Genomic DNA, 21,645 nt, shown 5'->3' on the forward strand with positions numbered 1-21,645 from the left:
GCACAGGGAAGCCCAATGAAGCATGGCATGAATGGTTCCCAATACAGCAGCCTGATCTAGGACCTGCTACGGGCCATGCGCTCTTAGACAGACAGGTATCACCACCATCTTCAGCAGCAGCTGTGCCACGGATAGAACCCAGCACCTCATGCATGCTAGGCAGACGGGATTTCACTGTGTAGCTCAAGCTGGTCTTGAATTCCAGATTCAACTACCTAAGTAACAGGATTACAGGTGTGCACCACCACACCCAGCTCAGAAAGGTCTCTTAAACTCTGTCTCATTCAGTTAGGGTATCCCTCAGGGTCCATAGCATGACGGTGGCCCAAGTCCAGAACTCTGGGTCCCCCAGTTCAGGAGCTCTACTGTGTGTATTCTGCGTCTGAGCATCCAAGGTATCTTTACTGTAGTGAACTCTGCTTTCAGAGTTTTGACACTACTAACTTAATCCAGTACCCATCATTCAGAGTGGGAAACCAGGCTCAGAAAGCCTGCTGACCTTGCTGGGCTCTCAGACATGTCTCCCGACTCCCGGGGTCAGCCCTTCCCAAGTCCCCTCCTATCACAGATGAAAACAACCAAACATAGAAGATGGTGGCTAGTTGGTCGCCCCGTCTCGACATCTAATCTCCAGATACAAAACCACCTCCAGGAGAAAGGCAGCTATCCTAGTCCACAGCTTGATTTGTTTGTAGACAATTACAGATGACAGGTTTCCTAGTATTCTTGATGTTTAGCTTGGTGTTTTTACCCCCTCCCACTGGGAAACAGCTTCTCTGGCCTAGTGACATTTGCTATGTCACTAGTCATTGGTCACATCTCACTCCAGGACCAATGAGGGAGCCCTGGGAGCAGCAAGATTCCGTTTCTTCTGTCAACAGAGTACCTGCCAGGACTCCCCCCAGCTTCCGTTTGGGAGTTCCACACTCACTTTCCTCAACCTCTGTTTCCAGCCTCTCAACATTGCCTACAGCCACATCTATAGCTCGTACAGGAACTTCGTTGGCCCCCCTCACTTCAAGACCATCTGCAGACTGCTGGGCTACCAAGGCATTGCTGTGGTCATGGAGGAACTCCTGAAAATCGTCAAGAGCTTGGTAAGGGGGGACAGTGCTGCTGTGGGTATTCCCAGGCACAGTAGCTGTATACAGGATTGGTTCTTCTGAGCTGAAAATCAATTCTGAGGTATGCCAGCTTTGTCACTTGATGCCACCCTGGGAGTCCTTGGTCCTTATTTCTTGGTGTTTTCTACCCATCTTCTGATGTGTTTCTTTATACCTCTTCTTATATGACTTTCCTTTTTATTTATGTTTATCTGTGTGCGCCTGCTTGTCTGTATGTGCGTCCTGTGTGTATGCAGTACCCACAAATACCAGAAGAGGGCGATGGATCCCCTGGAACTGGAGTTCCAAGCAATTATGAGCCACCTAATATAGGTGCTTGGAGCCAAACCCAGGTCCTCAGGCAGAGCAGCAAATGCTGTTAACCCAGCTGTGTCTCTAACCCAGCATAGATCTCTTGCCCTGTACCTTTGCCTCCCTATTTGTGGCTCAGAACTCCTTGTTTTTGCTGACTGAATTGAAAAATTCTGATTTTGACATTCAAGGCCAGATCACTGCTTATTCTGCCCAGCTATGCTCTCTGCTAACTGATTTAGCACGATTGTCTAGGTGTGTAGCTCAGTTGGCACAGTGCTTGCCTGATATGTACAAGGTCCTTGATTCAGTCCCTGGTACTTGCATAAAGCTGGCTGCTATGAGACAGGAAGTACCAACTAGAGACAGGAAGATCAAAGGTCCAAGATCATCCTCAGCTACATAGTAAGTTCGAGGCCGGCTTGGACTACATGAGGCCCTTTAAAACAAAAATCGAAACAACAGCAGCAACAACAAAAGACTGTAGCATAGCAAATCCACAATTCACATGCTGCCTTTTTTTAAAATTCTCATGGCCATGGCAGACATCTCTAATCATCATACTCTGTGCCCCGGGGGTTCATGCTGACCACTGCTACCACTGTTCCAGGGACTTCTGTATCCCTTTACCAACATTCCATCTGTACCCCAAGTATGGTCGTCTGGAGCTTCATTGAATTCCCTGTAGTGCAGCTGAAGCAAGGCCAAAATACGGAAACACGAGTTCTCTGGAAATCTTGAGTTCCTGAAGAGAAATAATTTATAACCAACCATGTAAGGGATAAACCAGACTCTCTCACTCAGTTAGTTCTTTAGGAGCAGCCGTGAGAAGCTATAGGTCATTAAGAGCTGCCGAACCCAGCCCAGAGTAGAACAGAAAAATGAGGTAATGGATTAAAGATGTCTTGCCTTGCACGCGCGGAGGAATGCGCTATGAATTTTCCATGCTTAAATTAGATTACATGCATTAATCTCCGCAGTTCCCTGTCTGCGTTTCGTTTAGTCTCCATATCGTAAGCGTTCCCAACCCTGAAAAAAAAAAAAAACCCATACCGAAGCACCCCACATCCCTCACAATGTCCACTCTGTTTTCTGTCTCTAAAGGACAAGGGGGCGAGTCCCCTCTTTTAAATGCTTTGCTCACAAGTCTCAGCAGAACCTGCGGTCCACTGCGGCCCTGCATTCGGGCCAGCGGTATCGAGTGTAGCAGCAGGCTGGCTCACAGCTGCTCACTCATCCGTATTGTCTTGCAGCTCCAAGGTACCATCCTGCAGTATGTGAAGACGCTGATAGAAGTGATGCCTAAAATATGCCGTCTGCCTCGGCACGAGTACGGCTCCCCAGGTGGGTGACGGGGAAGCACTGCACACCCAAGGCTGCCTCAGGAGATTTCAGCCTCTAAGCTGTCAGGCAGCCGACATCCCTGGCTCTGCCTGCCACGGACTGGCTAGCCTTCAACCTGTTTCAGCCCCCTGTGCGGTGGCAATGCCCTCAAGCAGGGCGGTGATGATGCCCACAGGACTTCTGGCAGCTGCAGTTGCACTGCAAAGCATGAGCGTGTTTAAACAGCGGACAGAAGGTTTACATGTGTGGCCCGCAGCAACCCTAGCAGGCCTTCCTGTTTGTCTGCTTAGAGGTAGCTGGTACCCCAGGTGGGGCGCCATGTGACATAGGTAAACTGAGGCCAGTTAGAGGCAATGGGTTGTCCTTTTATTTTTTGGACTACTCAGTATAGGAAAAGACAGAAGTTATAATTTGATGCCTTGAATTTTTTTGTTTCCAAAAGCTAAGGCATGATTTTCCATATGCACGTGATTGAGAACAGGAAAAGGATGAGGCCAGAGGCCCTGCTGTCCCTGCCTAGCTGCGCCACTTCCTGGCTGTGTGGCTATGGGTGTGTCATTTCCCTGCGTTGAACCTCATGTGAAAGGGGATGGTAGTGCCTAGTTGATATTATGAGTAATAAAAGGATATTATAGACAGATATACCTAACTCAGACAACACCTATAAATAATAATCTTGCTGTTAGGAATTAAGGTCCCTTTTGGAGGGACAGATAGGCCACAGCTGTTTCATTTGGGATTATAGATGTGTTTGATTTTGCTCTGGATATTTGGTGCCAGCCTCCTGAGCTTCGTCTAGAGTTGACGCTGGCATGCAAAGGGTTGCTAAGTCTAGGGCTGTGGTTCAATTGGCTTGTCCCGTTAACCTGGTTAACAGTGCCCTTGTCCCACTGAGCTCCCCCTTGTGCTCTCAGGGATCCTGGAGTTCTTCCACCACCAGCTGAAGGACATCATCGAATACGCAGAACTCAAGACCGATGTGTTCCAGAGCCTAAGGGAGGTGGGCAACGCCATCCTGTTCTGTCTCCTCATAGAGCAAGCTCTGGTAAGTCCTGAACCCACAGAATCCATGGTGCCCCCAAGTGGGCTTCCTCCACACATAACAGATGCCCAGGCTTCAGCCCTGACATGTATGCTTTCATTCCTGAAGGTCGGAAGGCCAGAGGGGGCAGAGGCTCTGGAGACGCTCATACCTGGCTTCCAGCACTGGCCCCACCCCTCTTTGGTTGAGCCCAGTCCTCAGAGCAGGTGGCCCAAGTTTTAATTGTCCTTTCTTTTGGAAAGCACACTGCTAGCCAGCAATGCGCCGGGGGAAGAAGCGGCAGTAGCCAGCTGCTGCCGGCATCTTGTGTGTGCTTGGTGACCAAATGCAGCAGGTTTGCATCTTGGTGAATGCAGAGGTAAAATAATTGCAACCAAGGTGTGAAAGAGTGCCAAGAGCTTGCTATCTGCAGCAGGCAAGGAGAGCGTGAGGTCATTTCTCTGTGAACCAAGCAAGCATGGGGACTTTATCCAGGGAACCTATGCATATTCATGTCAGTAGCCACATACTTAGCATACCCTGCTCCTAAACATACTTTGTTTAAGATCATAATTTTAAAAGATGCATAAAGGATTTTTGGTTTTAATGTGTATGAGTGTTTTGCCTGCATGTATATATGTGTACCATATGTGCAAAGTACCTTCAGAGGTCAGAAGAGGGTGTCAGAGCTCCTGTAACTGTAGTTATGGATGACTGTGAGCATCTTTGTATGTACTGAGAACTGAACCCGTGTCTATGTGACTTAGTGTTGTTGTGTTGTCATGGAAATTATATTTATAATGTCAGTAGTGCTGTGAGGGGCAAGCACAGGGTCCAGAGAGAGAAAAAAACAGAACCAGTGTGGTCTGTGTATAAACTGACGATGTGACTGTTCCATGGTATGGTTAAGGGGAAGGTTTTATTGTAGACATGAGAGAGAGAACAACGAGAGGCGTCTGGAAAAGTCCAGAACAGACAGAGAACGTAGCAGACTGAGCATAGCTAGCATACTAGACCTGGCTATGAGAGAAGCAGGAAGAGAGCAGGGTGGGGCTACGTAAGGGAGGAGTGTGGGAGAGCAGAGACAGGAAGGAGGGAGACAAAGAGAACACAGCCCAAATCAGAAGGGGGAATGAGCAGCTGGGGGAGTTTAGGTTAGGGGAGGAGGTGAGAAGGGCTCGGATGGACTCTGAAATGTGTAACCAGTACTTGTGATTCTGGGGGAGCCTGGACGCCAGCATACACTTTGGAATGCTAATACACACCACAGATAGCCGTTGTCCCTTCTGCCTTTTGGAATTTGGGGAAATGGAGTTTCCTTTGGACCTTGCAGCATGGGACTAAGGCAGGGCTTCCTTGCAGAGTGTCCTAGAGATTGAGTGAGAACTCCATAACAGAAACTGTTGTAGGCAGAGGGCAGCCCTGCATCTTTAACTCTTATGACAGGTGGCAAAGGAATGACCCGCTATCTAGCTTAAAGGCTGAAGAGAGAAGTGTGTGCAAGGTACAGGCAGCAAGAGTTGAACAGAAGTAGCATCCTGAGAGCGGACACAAGGATGCCTGCCTACATAGACACATCTCAGGAAGCCTAGGACCAGCCTTTGCTGATGCATCTCTGGCCCTGTTGCACAGATGTGACATGCCTGGAGGCTACGCTCTCTATGTTCTTTCCCACACATTCCCCACATGTGGTGAACCCAGTCCTCAAGGTGTGTGGTGACCAGGGCAGTGGAAGGAAACTGCAGCCGGGGGGATGGAGGGATGTGGGGAGACGTAACTCTTGAGGTGCAATGGAACACACTGGGCATCTCCTTCATCTGCACACAAAGTGTAGGTTACTAAGAGCTGGCTCGCTGCTTGAGGCCCAAACAAGAGACAGGCATCTTTTTTTTTTTTAATTCGGGAGGGGAAGATGAGCAAAGATCTCACAAAAGGACAGCCACGTATGGGGACACTTGCTGTGAGCGCATGAACAGGGTAACAGCAGTAGGGATGCTGAGGAACTGGGGAGAATGCCCTGTTTCAGGATGGAGAAGTTGGTGTCAGGAAGGAGCAAAAAGGATCCAGAATGAACAAGCATTGGAAGGCTAAGGCAGGAACTGCGGCTGAGAGACAGCCAAGTGGCAGGCAACCTCTGGTGACAATATCCTGGCAGCAATACCCTGGCAGAAGCTGCTGGAGGCTTATGGGCAGGAGAGAGAGGACCTGCCTTTTCTAAGGTCCTGTTGGCCACAGGGAGAAGCAGCAGCTGGATGGAGCAAAGGACAAGGCGTGGCTGTTTGCAGCCTGGGTCCACAGAAGAGAGAGGTGTGGAGGTAGGGAGGTACGCAGCCAAGGTGGAAATGAAGAGAGAGAGAGCTAACTGTGCGGGCTGCGGACTGAGAGCTGAGAGGATCGTTCACTGGTGAGCCACAGTGTCTGTCCTCGTCCTCATTTGGGGCTCTCGGGCCCTCACCGCCTGCAGAAGCTATGAAATGGTCCTGTGGTGCCTCTTCTGTGAGGAGCAATTGTGTTCTCTTTCAAATGGACTCCGGAAACAGCTAATGGCTCCTCTTCCTGATACCAGGCCCTTTACACACTTCAGTGGGCCTGGGTTGCTATAGCAACATAGCCTTCAGAAGTCACAAGGATAAGTAATAAAAAAAAAATGTTCAGGGCCTCAAGAGCATGAAGAGAGGGAAGAAGACGGGGTTGGCAGGGAGGACACGTGAGTCCCCCCCCCCCCCTTACAGAAGCTGTGGGTGAGAGCCTCTGTTCAGTCCAGGAGGTCGTGAGATCAGTACAGGCTAACCTTGGAGGAAAAAGCTTTCCCAGCTCCATCACTAAGGACAAAAGGACACTCGGGGACTGAAGTCACCTGGCTGATTCTCCTAGCACACACACAATAGTGTGGAGAACATGTCAGCAACCCAGGCAGACGAAAACACAAGTGTGTGTGTGTGCGCGTGTGCGTGTGTGTGTGCGCATGTGTGTGTGCGCGCGTGTGTGTGTGCGTGTGTGTGTGCGTGTGTGTGTGCGTGCATGCGTGCGCTGCCCCTAGTCCTGGGCAGGGTGGGCTGACAGTCAGGAATCGTGCTCACCAAGGCTGCAGCCCCTGCTTTCTGCTTGGATCAAGGGGGAGTTCTCCAGCTCTCCAGTCCTGTGCTTGCCTGGATGGAAGTAGGGCAGGAGAGTTCCAGAGCTTTTTTTAGCTTAGAAAGTGGAAATGAAATACGAAGAGATGTTTCAGTTGTTCCCATTAAGAAGGCAAAGAAAGAGAGAAAGGATGGGGAGGAGGGGAAGGGGAGGGAGGAAAAAAAGAGAAAGGGAAGGAGTTCGGGTTGAAGGGAGGGGGAAAGGAAGGGAGAAGGAAGCAGAGGGAGAGCGGGGGTGAGGGGAAGCTAAGGCCTTCCATAGAAGAGCTCTGTAACTGGACTGTCCATTCGTCAAACAAGAGTTTTTTCACCTTTAGCACAAGGCACATGAGAGAAGTTCCATGTGTGAAATAAACAACCTACCTAATAACACACTGAGGGATGAATAGGAACTCATCAGGCTGAGGGATCAGCAGCCATTGTCTCTAGATTTCAAGAAAAAGCCACAGATTAGAGGTCAGTAGGGACACTGAGCCTTACCAAGAATGGCTGCAGTCCCTCCTTGGAAATGGTACTGGCGTGTTAGCATTGATCAGGTGAACACAGCAGGAACGGACAGCTGCAGGGCATGAGAAGTCCCCTCCCGTGTCTCTGCCGTACCTTCTCTTTTCTCCTCATCTATTTCGGCTCTCACTTGTCGTGACTTTCACACTGATAGAGAAGCTGCCCGGGTATGTTCTCTTATTCTGTGGCCTGCCTTTCTGAAGTGGCAGCCGTGACTAATGTCGGCTCTAATGTCAAGGTGTAGAGAATGTACCTTTAAAAGGACGAATGGATCTTCTTCGTTATATAAGCACAAAGATGACGTACCTGGCTTTGCTCTTTCTGTGGAGCTGTGGCTGTGTGATGTCTTCAAGGAGCACATGCAGTCAGGCATGTAAATTGTAAGTGAATAGCTTGATCAAGCACCGAGTCAGTGTAATGCCCGCCAAGTCTAGAAGCAGAACAGTCTCTATGCTGTAGGAATTCTTCGCGCCTCCTCTCCGTGCCTTCAAAGCAGCCACGATTCTGACGGCTGACCCCAGGGCTTAGTTTTATCTTTAAAGCTCATCTAAGTGGAATTATGCAGTATATTTTGCCGTTCTGTCTGATATCTACCATCCAATGCTGTCTGTGCAGTTTGTATTGTAGGTGCTTCTCATTGTGTTTGTAGGTGAACTGAATAGCGTCCGAGAGTGACTGAGTGCTAACGGCTAAGCTCGGCTGTGTCTAGAAGCACCTAGCAGGCAAATGAAGCACACCCTCCAGATATATCTGTGAAGGACATTTCCAAAAAGACTTAACTAGAGGGATGGCAGGAAATGATTCATCCCGAATGGGACTGGAGAAATGGTATCGTGCCGTCGGCTGGGGATGTTGGTGGGGATAAAGGGGGGAGTGTGGGGTTGGAGAAATGGCTCAGTAGTTAAGGGCACCTGCTGTTCTTGCAGAGGACTCAGGCTTATTCCCATCACCCACATGAACTATCTGTAAGTCTAGTTCTAAGTATCTGGCACCCTCTTCTGGCCTTTGCAGGCACTGCATGCAAGTAATATACATATATGCAGGTAAACATACCCTTAAAAAATCGTTTTAAGAATAAAGGAAGAAGCCCCAATACAGGCATCTTCTCTCTCTGCCCTCTGTCATATACAGGCTTCTCTGCCTTGCCACTCAACCCCCTGTCATGATGAGCTGAGACCTGAAACTGTGGACCAAATGAAACCTTTCCTTTACGTCATAGGGTATTTCATCACTAAAGAAGTGGGCACTGGGGCTGCAGACAGTGGCTTACTGTTCTGAGTTAGATACGGTGAATATCAGATGAAGCTTTTGATATGAATTGCTATCATTGAGTAAACAGTTGAATTTGATCACAGCCATTTTAGGTGTGTTTCAGCATCTCCATTGGGGTTTTGATTGATCTAAGGGCACCAGGCCCTTGCTGTGTGTGGCTGGTCATCTGGACTCCCTCTTAGGTGAAGTGCTGTTAAGCTGCTTACTTTTTAGTTGGTTTCTTCATCAGTTTCTCGGTGCTGTTTACATAATATCAACCTATGCATAGCAGATACATCACAATTGGCTTTATTGAAGAGTTGTTTCTAAGGGTTGATATATTCATCAATTTCCCCTTTCATGGTCGGTTTAGTCTGTCAGGCTGAAACAAACCTCTGAATATATTATCTGGAATTCACACTGTGTTTAGTAGAAGGTAGAAATTCAATTCTGTTTATTTTCGGGTTAAATAACGTCTTTCATCTAGGTGCTGGGCAAGTGCTTACGTTGACTTTTGAGGCAGTCTCAGGTCTCAAAGCCTGAAATCCTCCCGCCTCAGCCTTCTGTGTGCTGAGATCACAGACGTATGTCACCACACACACTTGATTGTCTATCAAGTACTCGCTGATACTTGGTCAGTAGGCTCTTAACAGCTGGTGAATCTAATCTGTTTCCTTTGTCATCTCTGAGCCTTGGTGATTCCTGTTTCCCCCATGGCCACTTTGTGATTTCCATGCTCTTATTCACACTGTGTGTTTCTTTTAAACATCAGCCAGTTGTGGGTTATGCCCCCATACACCTATACATGTGAAACACAGAAGACTCCCTCCCCCAGCACACACACAGGCTCTGAGACAGCCTTGTATCTGTTGCTTATTTCTGTCTCTACAGCGCAGTTGGCCATAGCCACAACAGACACAGTCTCTTGCTGAGAGCATCATTCCAAGCCTCTAAATCAGACACGGGTCAGGTTCTCAGCCTCAGCCCTGCTGACCAAGAGACCAGATAATCCCTTGTAGGTCTGTTCTGGGCCTTAGATGCTGAGAGCATTTCTGAACTCTGTCCACTAGGTGGCAGTAGCATCCTCTTCAGATAAACCGATGGCTCCAGATCATGCCTGACTCTATTGAGAGTCCCTCATCTAGGGCAACTTCACTTTTGCAGATGGTGAAACTAGACATTGCCAGACAGTTTTACAAAATGATTAATTTTTATTCTCACTCAGCCAGGTTAGGGAATTTTGATTTCCTCACATCTTCATGTACTGTTAATGATGCCTCTCTGAAATCAGACCTTTTGAATCGGTGTCTTTTGATAAACCATTATGGTTCTGAGGGTGCCAGTTTCCCCGGGGTTACAGCTAGCACCAGAGATGAGCTGAGAGCCATGTGTGTTTCGGAGTGCAGAAGCCACCCACTGAGGGACAGGGCATGCTTGCTGCCGAGCTGGTTATGGTTGGGATATAGCAGCTGGGTGGCTAACAGCTTTGCATTCTGCAGCCAAGTAACCCAGCCCGCGTCTGACCTCTGCCTCTGACTTCTACTTCCTAGTGGCTTTTCTCTTTTTTCCCCTCAATGGACAATTGAAGTACATTCTGTCGGAAAACCCAGATAGCAGAATCTCAGCAAGACTTACATGGTTGCTGTGTTAAGATATTTTTCCAGATTTTTGTATGCCAGCCTTTCTTCTATAAAATTAGCTCTTCTGTTAGCTTTCAAAGTCTGGTGAGCCAAGCTCAGAAGAGTGGTGGGAACGGCAGTGAGAGAAGAGGGGCTCCAGCTTCTGTTTACATTCTCAGTCCTGTGCATTTATTGCAGTCAACAGTTTTGTCTTCCTTAAAAGGAAACATTTGCACACACAAATGTATACTATCTAGAGGGACTAGAGGGAGAGAGAGTTAAGGTGCGTGGAAGTTAGAAAGGTATTGACACGGGCTGGTTCCAGATGAAGACTTCAACCTGCAGGTTGTCAAAAGGGAAGTGCTGATGCTATTAGCAAAGAGAACAGGGCTTTGTAGGCCATGGTGTCTTGGCTGCAGGTCTTTCCCAGTTGATCACATATGAATCTGACCTGATGCAGGATAATTCAAGTATTTCCTCGACAGGCAAATGTATGAGGTTGGGGGCGGTGGGAGGTGGGTGTCGTCTGTGCTGTTATTCAGCAGAGGTGGGGGAGAACACAGCATCCATGCTGCAGCCCACCCCAGAGAGGAGAAGAATTACATGCAGATTTATTTAGCTTGCACTACAGAGAGTTGCGGGGTCCCAGAAGCCTGTGCAGCAGAGACGGATGTGGCAGGTCCTGGGTGGGATTTGCTCTGCGGATGCCGGCTCAGCTGAGCACTGAAAACATGGCTGATACTTCCCATGCAGAGGGTTGTGGTGGGCGCGGGAAGCCCGATTTCTGGCCTGCCCCAGGGACCCTTCAGGAAACACTCACACTAACAATGTCCATGTCCATATAAGGGAATGTTTAGAGCTTGTGCTTGCTGGCTAGGCCTGGCCCTGAGCCCCCTTCCCCCTTCATACCAGAAAACCAGAGTCCAGACGGGGTGGGGGGAGGCGCTTACCCTCCTTTGCTAAGCCGGCTCTGCTAGCATACTTGACAAAGACAGACACCTAATACAGGAGTGGAATTTGTCTTTTTATTGCCTTAAGCCTTAAAGCCGAATGTTACTTAAGAAAACACTCTTTTGAGATTGGTCAGCTGAAAATGGTCATTTTTCTCTCAAGAACAGAGTTTAATAGAGTTAAACGCTGTTTTCCCCATGAATCTGTCATCCTTAGGATCGCAGGATCTTTTTCAACGTAAGCACAGAGAATCTTTGTAATACCCTTTAGCCAAGAGAAGCCAGGTCCTCCACCTCAAAGACTCAGCATATTGCGAACATACTGGGGTGCGGTGCTTGGCAGCAGTCCTCCCAGCCCCTCAATCTTAAATGAAGTGTAATAGGAAAAGAAAAGTTCGAAGCAGAAAGCAGCACAGAATTGTCAGCCAGGCCCTTTGAAGACTTTTGATGTGGGTTCCTTACAGTCGTTTTTGCATCCCCACTCCTAAAGCCTGTTCACTTTCACTTGGCTCTGCTGACAACGAAGAATCGTGCAGTGGGCCTGGGTCCTATTAGGTGTCTAGCCGCTGCTTCCCTCCCCGTAATGCGTTAGCGGGTGTCACGGGAGTGATGACATTAACATGACTCTTGGTCCAGGCAGACGGTACTGAAGAGCAGCTCCACTCATCAGCTGCACCCCGGGCAACTTCTGCAGAAGCAGAATGATACGCTGCAGTTCCCATGCTAGGCAGCAGTGAAGCTGCTTCTTCAGAGACAGGGCTTGACTATGTGAGCAGGGCTGCTCCCAAACTCCTCGTTTGGAGTTGCCACTGGTCCTTGGGAAGAAATGTAAACCTTCCTCCTGGTGAAAACTCATCCTGGAGGCCAGGGCAGTGGGTCCTTGGGTCAGGTTCTTGTGGGATAAATGTGAAGACCTGGGTTCAGATCCCCAGAGCCCGGATGCAGTGATGCAATCCGTTAGCCGCAGAGCCCAGAGCCCGGATGCAGTAATGTACATCCATTAGCCCCAGTGCTTCTGCAACAAGACGGGAAGTAGAGACGGAGGATCCCTGGAAGTTCACAGGAGCAGCCAGCCTGGTGTGTACAGCAGTCAACAAAAATCAATATCTAAGGCTAAAGAGTGAGGATTAACATCCGAGGTTGTTCACCCATGCACCATCACACGCATGAACACATGTGCACAAACACCACTGTCCTCTGACCTCCACCCATATACCATCACACGCATGAACACATGTGCACAAACACCATTGCCCTCTGAGCTCCACCCATATACCATCCACACACACATGAACACATGTGCACAAGCACCATTGCCCTCTGACCTCCACCCATGCACCATCACACGCATGAACACATGTGCGCAAACACCACTGTCCTCTGACCTCCACCCATATACCATCACACGCATGAACACATGTGCACAAGCACCATTGCCCTCTGACCTCCACCCATGCACCATCACACGCATGAACACATGTGCGCAAACACCACTGTCCTCTGACCTCCACCCATGCACCATCCACACATACATGAACACATGTACACACACGAGACGTTTTAGTTCATCATGGTTAAAAACACTGTAAAGCTGTTTTAGGGACAAATGAGACTCTGCGGTTACATATTCTGTGTTGCTGAGAAGTTTGTACTGTGGGCTGCTCTCAGTACTCAGTATTGACGATAATTATGCAGCCGTATGACCTTGCTCTTAGGAGCCTCATGCCTAGACCGCTAAGGCTGAAATTTCTCAGTGTCGTCAATGTCCCTTCAGATGATTCAGAACAGTTACGGCCACTGTGACAAAATAGCCACTGGTACTTTCCAAGGACGGTCATGCAAAGCTGGAGGAGGGGAAAGAAAACCGACCAGGGACCAAAACAGTTAGGAAAAGCGGTCACGATCGTTGCAGCACAGGAAGAAGCAAAGTTATGAAAGGGTGTGTTTCTCCAGCTCCCTCCACTGCATGGGAGGATGACTTCGGTAACACGTGCCCCAGAGCTGCTGCTTCCATCTCTTTAATAAAACCGGGGCCTCTGCTTGTGCTGACTTCTGTCCTAGCCCCCTGTTTGATTCACCACCGGGAACTGTCACTTCAAGACCAAGAATATTCTGATGCACTTGGGAAGTTCTTCAATCCAGATTAGAAAGAGACCGTGTGGGACCTGCAGGTGGTCCTGGGAGAGCATCTCGGTGGCCTCCCTTCTCTCACTAGTCACACGAGAGGACTTGCCTTCCATTTCAGGGGCTTTTAGGGGGAAAACCAAAACCAAAAAAACAACATAATGCATTCTCATTGTGCTTAGTATGGGAGGTTTATGTCATATGTAATTTCTCCGAGGGCCACTCCTTTCCATGATAGAACTGAGGTAGGAACATGCTAAAAGAGGACTTTACTGAGCCAGATATGGCAGCACACACCTTTAATCCTAGCACTTGGGAAGTCCGTGCAGAAGAATTCAAAGTTCAAAGTCATCTTTGGTTATGTATTGCATGTATTGAATTTGGTTACGTGTAATTACTTGAGACTCAGTAACGAAGGTAAAGTGAGGAGGTGGTGACTGGCAGGTAGAATGTTAGGGCACACAATGGCACAGCCAGTTTCTCCATGGGACACCAAAGGGATCTGCATACAATTACAATCGGTCCTGTTGCTCTAGGTTAAAACTGCCAGGGAGTTTCTCAGTGTAGAGAAAGTCAGACTCTCAGCTCTGATTCACAGGCCCGGAAACCTCAGCCTCACTGCTCCACCAGCCTGCCCTCATGGCCCTCCTCCCTCCGCCACACATCCAGCGGCGTGGCTGAGTCCGCAGGTGAAGATGTGGTCAGATAAACTGAGGTACACTGTCAGATCTCACTGTCCTTGATGTCCACCTGCTGCCGTCATGTCTCTGTCACCATCACCACAACCCCCGGGCATCTCTTCTAGGAACTAGCAGCACAGTGTCTAATTCTGTTAGTGACTCACTCCTGGTCCAAAATGCCCTGACCGCCAGTGGCCCCGTTGGCACACACAGATTGCTGTGCCCTCGTGTACACCCAAATGGAGGGGTCACAGAATTCCCCACCCGCTTGTGTCCTCCACCGTGCGTAGAAGGACCATGTGTCGGGTCTGGGTCACCCCCTGCTCTGTCTCCAGCACCTACTACTACTGTGTGGATGAAGGACTTACTGTAATCTCTGCTCAGCCTCCATCCTAGCGGCCAGTGTGTGGAGCCTCGTTTCATCTCTAGATGGCATTGCCCTTCTGTACTCGGCATTCTTCTCACTGATTTCTCATGTCAGATGAAATACCAGTCCCGGGCATGGTGGTCCCTCTGAGAGGATCCTCTGTCAGTGTGTGCAAGGATCATTGCTTGGCTTCTGCACCAGAAGTACAGACTCTAGCTGAACAGTTCATTCTGCAACTCAGCGGGGGCACTGAATAAATGGGAGCCGTAGACAATGCTGTGTGGACCAGAGTGGTTGGGAAGTTCCTAGAAGGTCAAAGTTGAATGTGGATCTTAGGAGAGGTGGATGAGATTGGCTGGGGAACTCTGTGGACATTAGGAAGGGGGATCACTGACCATGTGAGGGGTGCAGTACTTTGGAATTACATCAGCAGATCCGTAAAAATGAGTTGCCTGCTGTGATGTTATTTACACAAACTTAGGGTAGAGGTGACTTCTGGGAAGAGTGATATTAGGTCCTGCTTATTTGACTAAAAGGTGGTTTAAGACCTGTCATTCTCTGTGTGGGGAGGTGGGGGAATGGGTACACACACACACACACACGCACACAGGCACACACGCGCTCATGTGCCCATGCCCGTGGAAGCCATAGGACAAACTTAGATATTGTCCCTCAGGCACCACACTTTTGCTGTTATTAAATAGAGTCTCTCCCTATCCTGACACTCACCACCTAAACCAGGCTGGCTGTCCAGCGAGCCCCAGGCATACTCCTGACACCACCTTCTCCAAACTGGGATTATAGGCACGCTGCCATTCCTGGCTTTCCCACATGGGTTCTGGGGGGGTCAAAATCAGGTCCTCATGCTCATGCAGCGAGCACTTGACCCACTGAGCCACCACTCCATTCTCCTTTAAACTACAGATGAAAATAATAGTTCTCTGTACATTGAAAGGAAGTTGAACGCCCAGCAAATTGGTAAGCTGTGTGCTCCTCCCAGGCATGGGTGAGGCTGAAATGTTTCTTGGGTGGTTCGATTCGAAGTGAGTTTTCTGGTTTTGATAATTTTGTGTATTTTCTTTTTATATGTGTGTCTATGGGGACTGGTCTCTCTGGCTTTGTCTTCCCTCTGGATATCTGAGGCTTTGTCTTCCCTCTGGATATCTGAGGCTTTGGCTTCCCTCTGGAGGGCTTTGGCTTCCCTCTGGATATCTGAGGCTTTGGCTTCCCTCTGGAAATCTGAGGCTTTGGCTTCCCTCTGGATACCTGAGGCTTTGGTTTCCCTCTGGATATCTGAGGCTTGCTTGTAGTTTTTAAACTCCTTGTACTTCTGGACAGCAAGAGGTCCACAGAAGAAGGGCTCATCACTGCTCCTGTCTTCTGCTGGCAGGACCCTGCAGTTCTGAGGTGACAGAGATGCCCATATGGTGAAGGGACCTATGATCCTACATCCTACAAGAGACAAAGCTCTCTAGAGGACCCATTCGCTCGTTAATCTACAGTGGCTAATCACCTCCACATACCCTTAACTGAGGACTGATGATCACATTTCAACACGGGCTCTGTTGGAGGCCCAGAATGCTGTCCTCTGAGCTGAGGGTATGTGGACTGCCACACAGCTATGAGGATGAAGGGAGGTGGCCTGGGCCTAATGCCAGCCTCACTGCTTAATACCTTCAGTAAATGTTCTGTCAGTTCCCATGGCCTCGACTTCCCTGAAGAGCAAGGCGATCTTACTGTTGTAGGCTCACTGTTCTAGCCAAATATCCTCAGGGGACTGTTGACTCCACCACCTACGTCTTGTTTAAATAGCTCTTCATTTCATGTGGTGATAAATCAAGCAATACAAATATATGACGACGAGCGCCTCTCCCAACCTCATGCTCAGTCCCCGACATGGCCTGCCTAAATCACGGCCATGTCCACCTCGGCTGTCCTCTCCATAACACTTAATGGGAGATGGCCTGTCCTAACAGCGACTTAATGTGCTATTTAGGGACTGTCTGGTTAGAAAGATGAAGTTCTAGCTCACTGCCGTCATTCCTGACTTCCCCTCCCACTCTTCCCTGCGATCGTGGTGAATGTGCCAACCTCCGCAGCTTCTTCCGGAAGCGGGATTTGGATGACAGCTATTCCAAGGATCCTCTGAGGCTGAGGAAGGTGACAGTCCCCAGAGTCACTGCCTCTTGCTTCTGACAGCTGCGCGCTTGTGTTACCACAGCAGTGTGGTCCTTTTTTCATTTATATTTTGTTCTGCATCAGTGATTTGCCCCAAGTGTATTCTGAAACAAAATCAGCTACTCGCCCTACACCTACTCAAACGTCTTTCCATACCAAGCCTAGGACCCGCCATCTTCTCAGGAGCAGGATGCCAGAGGCTGTTGATTTTAAAATTACCTATTAGCTGCTTCAGAGGTTTTTTTCAATGTCATTTTCAGAGTACTATATAGTTGATGTAGAAAATGTAGTGATTATACATATAGGTTTTTTAAAAAAGGAAGGCGAGTAGGGAAAAAATGTAAAATACCTGGAAACTCCACCATATGAAGCATTTGTTAAAAATATTTCATAGTTCAGATCAAAGAGAATTTATTTCCATAACTTATAATTAAGAATTTATTTCCGTCATTAATAAAGAGAAACTTCCAGGCCTACATAGAAAGACCCAGACTCAGGGAGATTCTAATATGTCTCCCATCCCTCACATGCCTGTATCTCCAGCTTCTTTTAAAAAAGTTCTTTAAGATGGGGTCTCCTATAGTCCAGATCGGCCTCATACTAGCCATGTAGCCAAGGACGACCTCAAACCCATAATCCCCCCAAGCACTAGGATGCTAGACAAGCCCTCTGTTATCTAAGCTATACCGCCAGGCCCTGAACCTTCAGCTTTTATTCTGTGTGATTGATCATTTACTATATACCCAGCACCATGCTCATCTTTGGAGGCATAGTGGAAAATACACTAAAATATATGAAGGGAGGTTGTCTCTACTTTATGGAAGTTGGGTTCCAGTGAGAGGTAGGTATGCATCAGTCACGTGGAAGATAAAATACAGACAGCTCAGGGGAAAGTGGTTCTTAGAGGAGGTTTAACAATGGCACATGCATGGTAGGGGTGAGGGTTGGGAGCTCACAGAAGTGTCCTTCAGGGGGCGGGGGTGGAACTGAAAGCTGAAGGCAGGGCATTCGCTAAGCAGAGGAGTCAGAGGAGAGAGGGGGTTCAGGATCACGCTGGAGAAGAGAGCAGAGCGTCTCTGATGGACAGGTAGGGCTGCGGAGCCAGGCCCACTGCAGGGCGGGCTTCACAGGTTGAGAAAGGACTCTGTCCAGTGGGGAGAGGCCTGGTGGGCTCCTCTTAGATGCTTTGAGATCCTAATCAGAGGAACGGGAAACCAGCCGTCAGCCCAGGCTCCACAATGGAAGCTTGTTTTGCCCGTCACACAGGCCTTTGTCTGTGCCCAATGCCTGTTTCTATCTGTGGCAATGACCTCAGCTAATGACCAGCAAACAAGTACCTCCCACACAAGGTGTGCAGCCACCTCGTTATGCAAATGGCTATTTGGTTCCTCTGGGATGTTCCTGCCTCTCCCAGAAGGCTGTCTCCTGCCCACTTACTTTCTCACCTTCCTAGCCTGCACAGCACTGCAGAGAAGACATGCAAGAAGGACACCCACATCCAAGAGTCCCTTGTCCTCTAGTCTGCAAACTTGGGGGAGAGGGAAAAGGCAATGCCTTCATCTCCCCCAAAGAGTCAAAGTTCACCGTGTAAAATGAACTGAGCTTCTGCGTTGCTCCTTTATTAGAGCCTTCCTGTCCTCTGAGCTCTCAGGTGGCTCCCGAGATTAGTTTATCCACATGAACAGAGAACTTGATGGTTCAGGCAGTGGGCCACTTTCTGGCAACGAGGCATGCCGAAGGGCCAGGGAACTTTTTGTAAGAAAGACAAGACTATGTGATGTGTCCCTGCAATAACTTAAATAGCTACTCTCTACACTTAGAGTGAAATCTGCACTTAAACCATGCCATTAAGGTCCCACATGATGTCATTCCCCCCCTCCTTTAGGACCTCATGCAGTGTGTACCATGAATCTTTGTGACTCATTCCAGCGTGTTCACTGCCCACAGCCTCTGCACTGGAATACTCTTACCTAAACCTATGTGGCTAGCTTCCCCCATGCCTAGTGACCCAAATTAACTCTTGCCTCCTTCTCTGTTCCTCCCATGGGCGATCACTATCTGGAATTTTCTTTGTGTTCGTAAGCCTCTGCAGGAATTTAAATAGCATGAGAACAGAGATCTTGTCTAACTTGTTCAACATCATATCTGCATAGCCTAGAACTGTGCCTGGTGTTTAATACATATCTGTTGGGTGAATGGGCGGATGGACAGCAGTCTTCTCATGCTTGGATTACTATCAGGTGGACACATGACTTCGTTTATTCATGTGCAGTAGCATACATTTACCCCACTGAAGTGATTGCTGATAAAGTATCTTATAAAAGCATTTAATCGTAAGCCATCACTGGGGCTAAGATACAAACAGAGGCACTCCATCATGGCCCTGAAGGAGTAATAGTATTATAGTAGCCACCGAGGAAAGAGTAAAGAGACATGGGTCCACAGAACACAGGTCAGCTACACTCGAGAGGAAGACATGAAGGGAGACAGGCCCATGCGTCATTCCAGGAGGAAGCCAGGCAGAGGACGAGGGAAGATGGTTAACCTTGGAGGTGCAAACAGGGCAGCAGCCAAGTGAGGACTCCAGCCAGGGTCGAGTAGCCAAGTCTGGATGGAAGCACAGGTTTAGTAAACTGTAGGGACCTAGTATTAGCACATGATGGGAGAAGGTGAGGTAAACTAGTGAACAGAGAGAAAACCAATATTCAAGGACTAGTCACAAGCATCACCTGCAGGGATACTGAAGAGGGACATGGAATGGATGTGAACTGATACAGTTTTCAGGAAGGTATTCCAGGGTCCCCTCTCACTGCTGCTCTTCAGATACCCAGGATGGGAGAGCTCCATCCATCCCAGGGGTGGCAGAAGCCTGTTGGCAGAGGCCACTTGTTCGTTCCTGGCTTTTCAGTCCTGAAATAGACACACAGAAACTATATTATTTGTAATACTGTTTGGCCAATAGCTTAAGCAGATTTTTAGCTAGCCCTTATATCCTAAACTAACCCATCTCCATTAATCTGTGTTAAAGTTAAACGTTTCTTTTCATTTAGACAGAAAAGGGGAGGTGATGTGGGATTCCCTACTGTATATGTATTGCTTTTATTGATTAATAAATAAAGAAGCTGCTTTTGGCCAATGGCTTAACAGAATATAGCCAGGCTGGAAAAGATATATACAGAGAGTAGGCGGAGTCACTGAGAAGCCATGTAGCCCCACCAGATACAGATGTCAGACGGAACTTTACCCGGTAAGCCACAGCCATGTGGCGATACACAGATGAATGGAGATGAGTTAGTTTAGGATATAAGAGCAAGCTAGAAATATGCTTACACTATTGGCCAAACAGTATTGCAAATAATACAGTTTCTCAGTGATTATTTTGGGTCTAAGCGGCCAGGAATGAATGAGCAGCTTCCCCATCAGAAGCTCAAGAGCACCTATTAGTCTTGAGTTTCCTGATTCTTCTGCCTCTTAAGAGTTAAGCTTGAATTCATCCTGGATCTCATTTCATGTGGTGCCCACAATCAAAAGAAGAGCAGACACACAGCAGAGAGGTCCCTCTGTAGCGGCTCTCCCTGCATTATTCTGAAGTCAGCAGTCAGAGGCCTGTCATTCAGTCTGTTGGTCATGCCTTCCCATCAGTCCTGACCAACTTTACCCTTCCAACACTGTGGCACAGGCTTCCTTTTATTTGTAAATGTGCTTTTATGTGTTAGGCGTTCCCACCAAAACCTGTCTGACTGAGGTTCTAGCTTCTCATCTCTCATTGGTGGCTGGCTAAGGTGACCAAAACTAATCCAGACACAGACCTTCTTCCAGAGGCATTCTGGATTAACAGATGGCAGAATTGGCCCTGGTATGTCATGTGTGTATGCACACACGTGCATGCTGGTTGTCAACCTCAGATGTCACTCTCAAGAGCAGTCCACCTTACTTGGGGGATAAGTTAGCTTACTCAGTGGGATTGACTCGCTGGCCAGCGAGTCCCAGGGATCTGCCTGTCTCTGCCTCACCGGTGCTGGGATTCTATGTACAAACTACTACACTTGGCTTTTTACGTGTGTGCTGGAATCAAACTCATGTGCTTTACCACCTGGGCGTCTTCCCCACCCCACACCCTACTGTGCCCTTGCTATCTTCTTTAATCCTATACAGCTCATCACCAACCAGATGGAGCCTGGTAGCCCTCAGCTTTATCTGGTCCCTCTATCATTCATTCACCCTAACTCTTCAGCAAAGTCCTTCTAAGATGACGATAGAGATGTGTAGAGCTCTCTTTTCATGAATTGGGACTGGGCCATAGCTTATGAGTCCTCTCGGTGCTCACAACAGCCCATTGAACCACATTCTGATCTCATCCGCACTCTGAAGATAAATAGACCATGATAAGCCAATAAGTTACCAGGGTCACACTGCCAATAAAGGAAACACCCAGAGCTGGAGCACGAGAGCCAGCAGAACCAGGGTCAAGATTTCACGAATGAAATCCTTCTAATTTAAGTGAAAACTGTTCTCTTCCTCTCCCCCTCTATCTCTGCAGTCTCAGGAGGAAGTCTGTGATCTGCTTCATGCTGCACCCTTCCAGAACATCCTGCCCAGAGTCTATATCAAAGGTAAGAAACCACCACCACAGGGCTGGAGAAATGGCTCAGTGGTTAAGAGCATTGCCTGCTCTTCCAAAGGTCCTGAGTTCAATTCCCAGCAACTACATGGTAGCCCACAACCATCTGTTATGAGGTCTGGCGCCCTCTTCTGGTCTGCAGGCATACACACAGACAAGAATATTGTATACATAATAAATAAATTAATTTAAAAAAAAAAACCACCACCAGCAGAGACAGCCCTCTTGCATTCGAATTAACACTCACTTAAGAACATACAGTACGGTGTAAGTATGGACACACGTGTGTGATAGGATGCACATGGAAGCCAGGACAACCTCAGGTGTCGTCTTTACCTTCCAGTTCATTTGCAACAGGGTCTCACTGTGTGTGCCAGGCTAGCTGGCCTGTGGGTGTCTAGGAAATCTACCTCTACCTCCCGTCTTTGCTGTGGGAG

At 48.4% G+C, this 21,645-nt stretch overlaps 1 protein-coding gene across 3 annotated transcripts in view; it reads left to right on the top strand.

The window, feature by feature from the left end:
• The window catches only part of Cyfip2 (cytoplasmic FMR1 interacting protein 2), a 121,805-nt gene that overhangs the window by 86,685 nt on the left and 13,475 nt on the right, over positions 1-21,645 (top strand). For all 3 annotated transcript variants that reach the window (XM_041675908.1, XM_041675910.1, XM_041675909.1), the window contains 4 exons: positions 954-1,097; positions 2,669-2,759; positions 3,674-3,804; positions 21,128-21,200. In XM_041675908.1, the coding sequence (XP_041531842.1) occupies positions 954-1,097; positions 2,669-2,759; positions 3,674-3,804; positions 21,128-21,200 (439 nt within the window). The remainder of the gene's footprint in view (positions 1-953; positions 1,098-2,668; positions 2,760-3,673; positions 3,805-21,127; positions 21,201-21,645) is intronic.

This window comes from Microtus oregoni, unplaced genomic scaffold (assembly GCF_018167655.1).
Source record: "Microtus oregoni isolate MIOR12 unplaced genomic scaffold, Mior012 000027F_ref0000203, whole genome shotgun sequence".
In the NCBI taxonomy this organism is placed as follows: Eukaryota; Metazoa; Chordata; class Mammalia; order Rodentia; family Cricetidae; genus Microtus; species Microtus oregoni.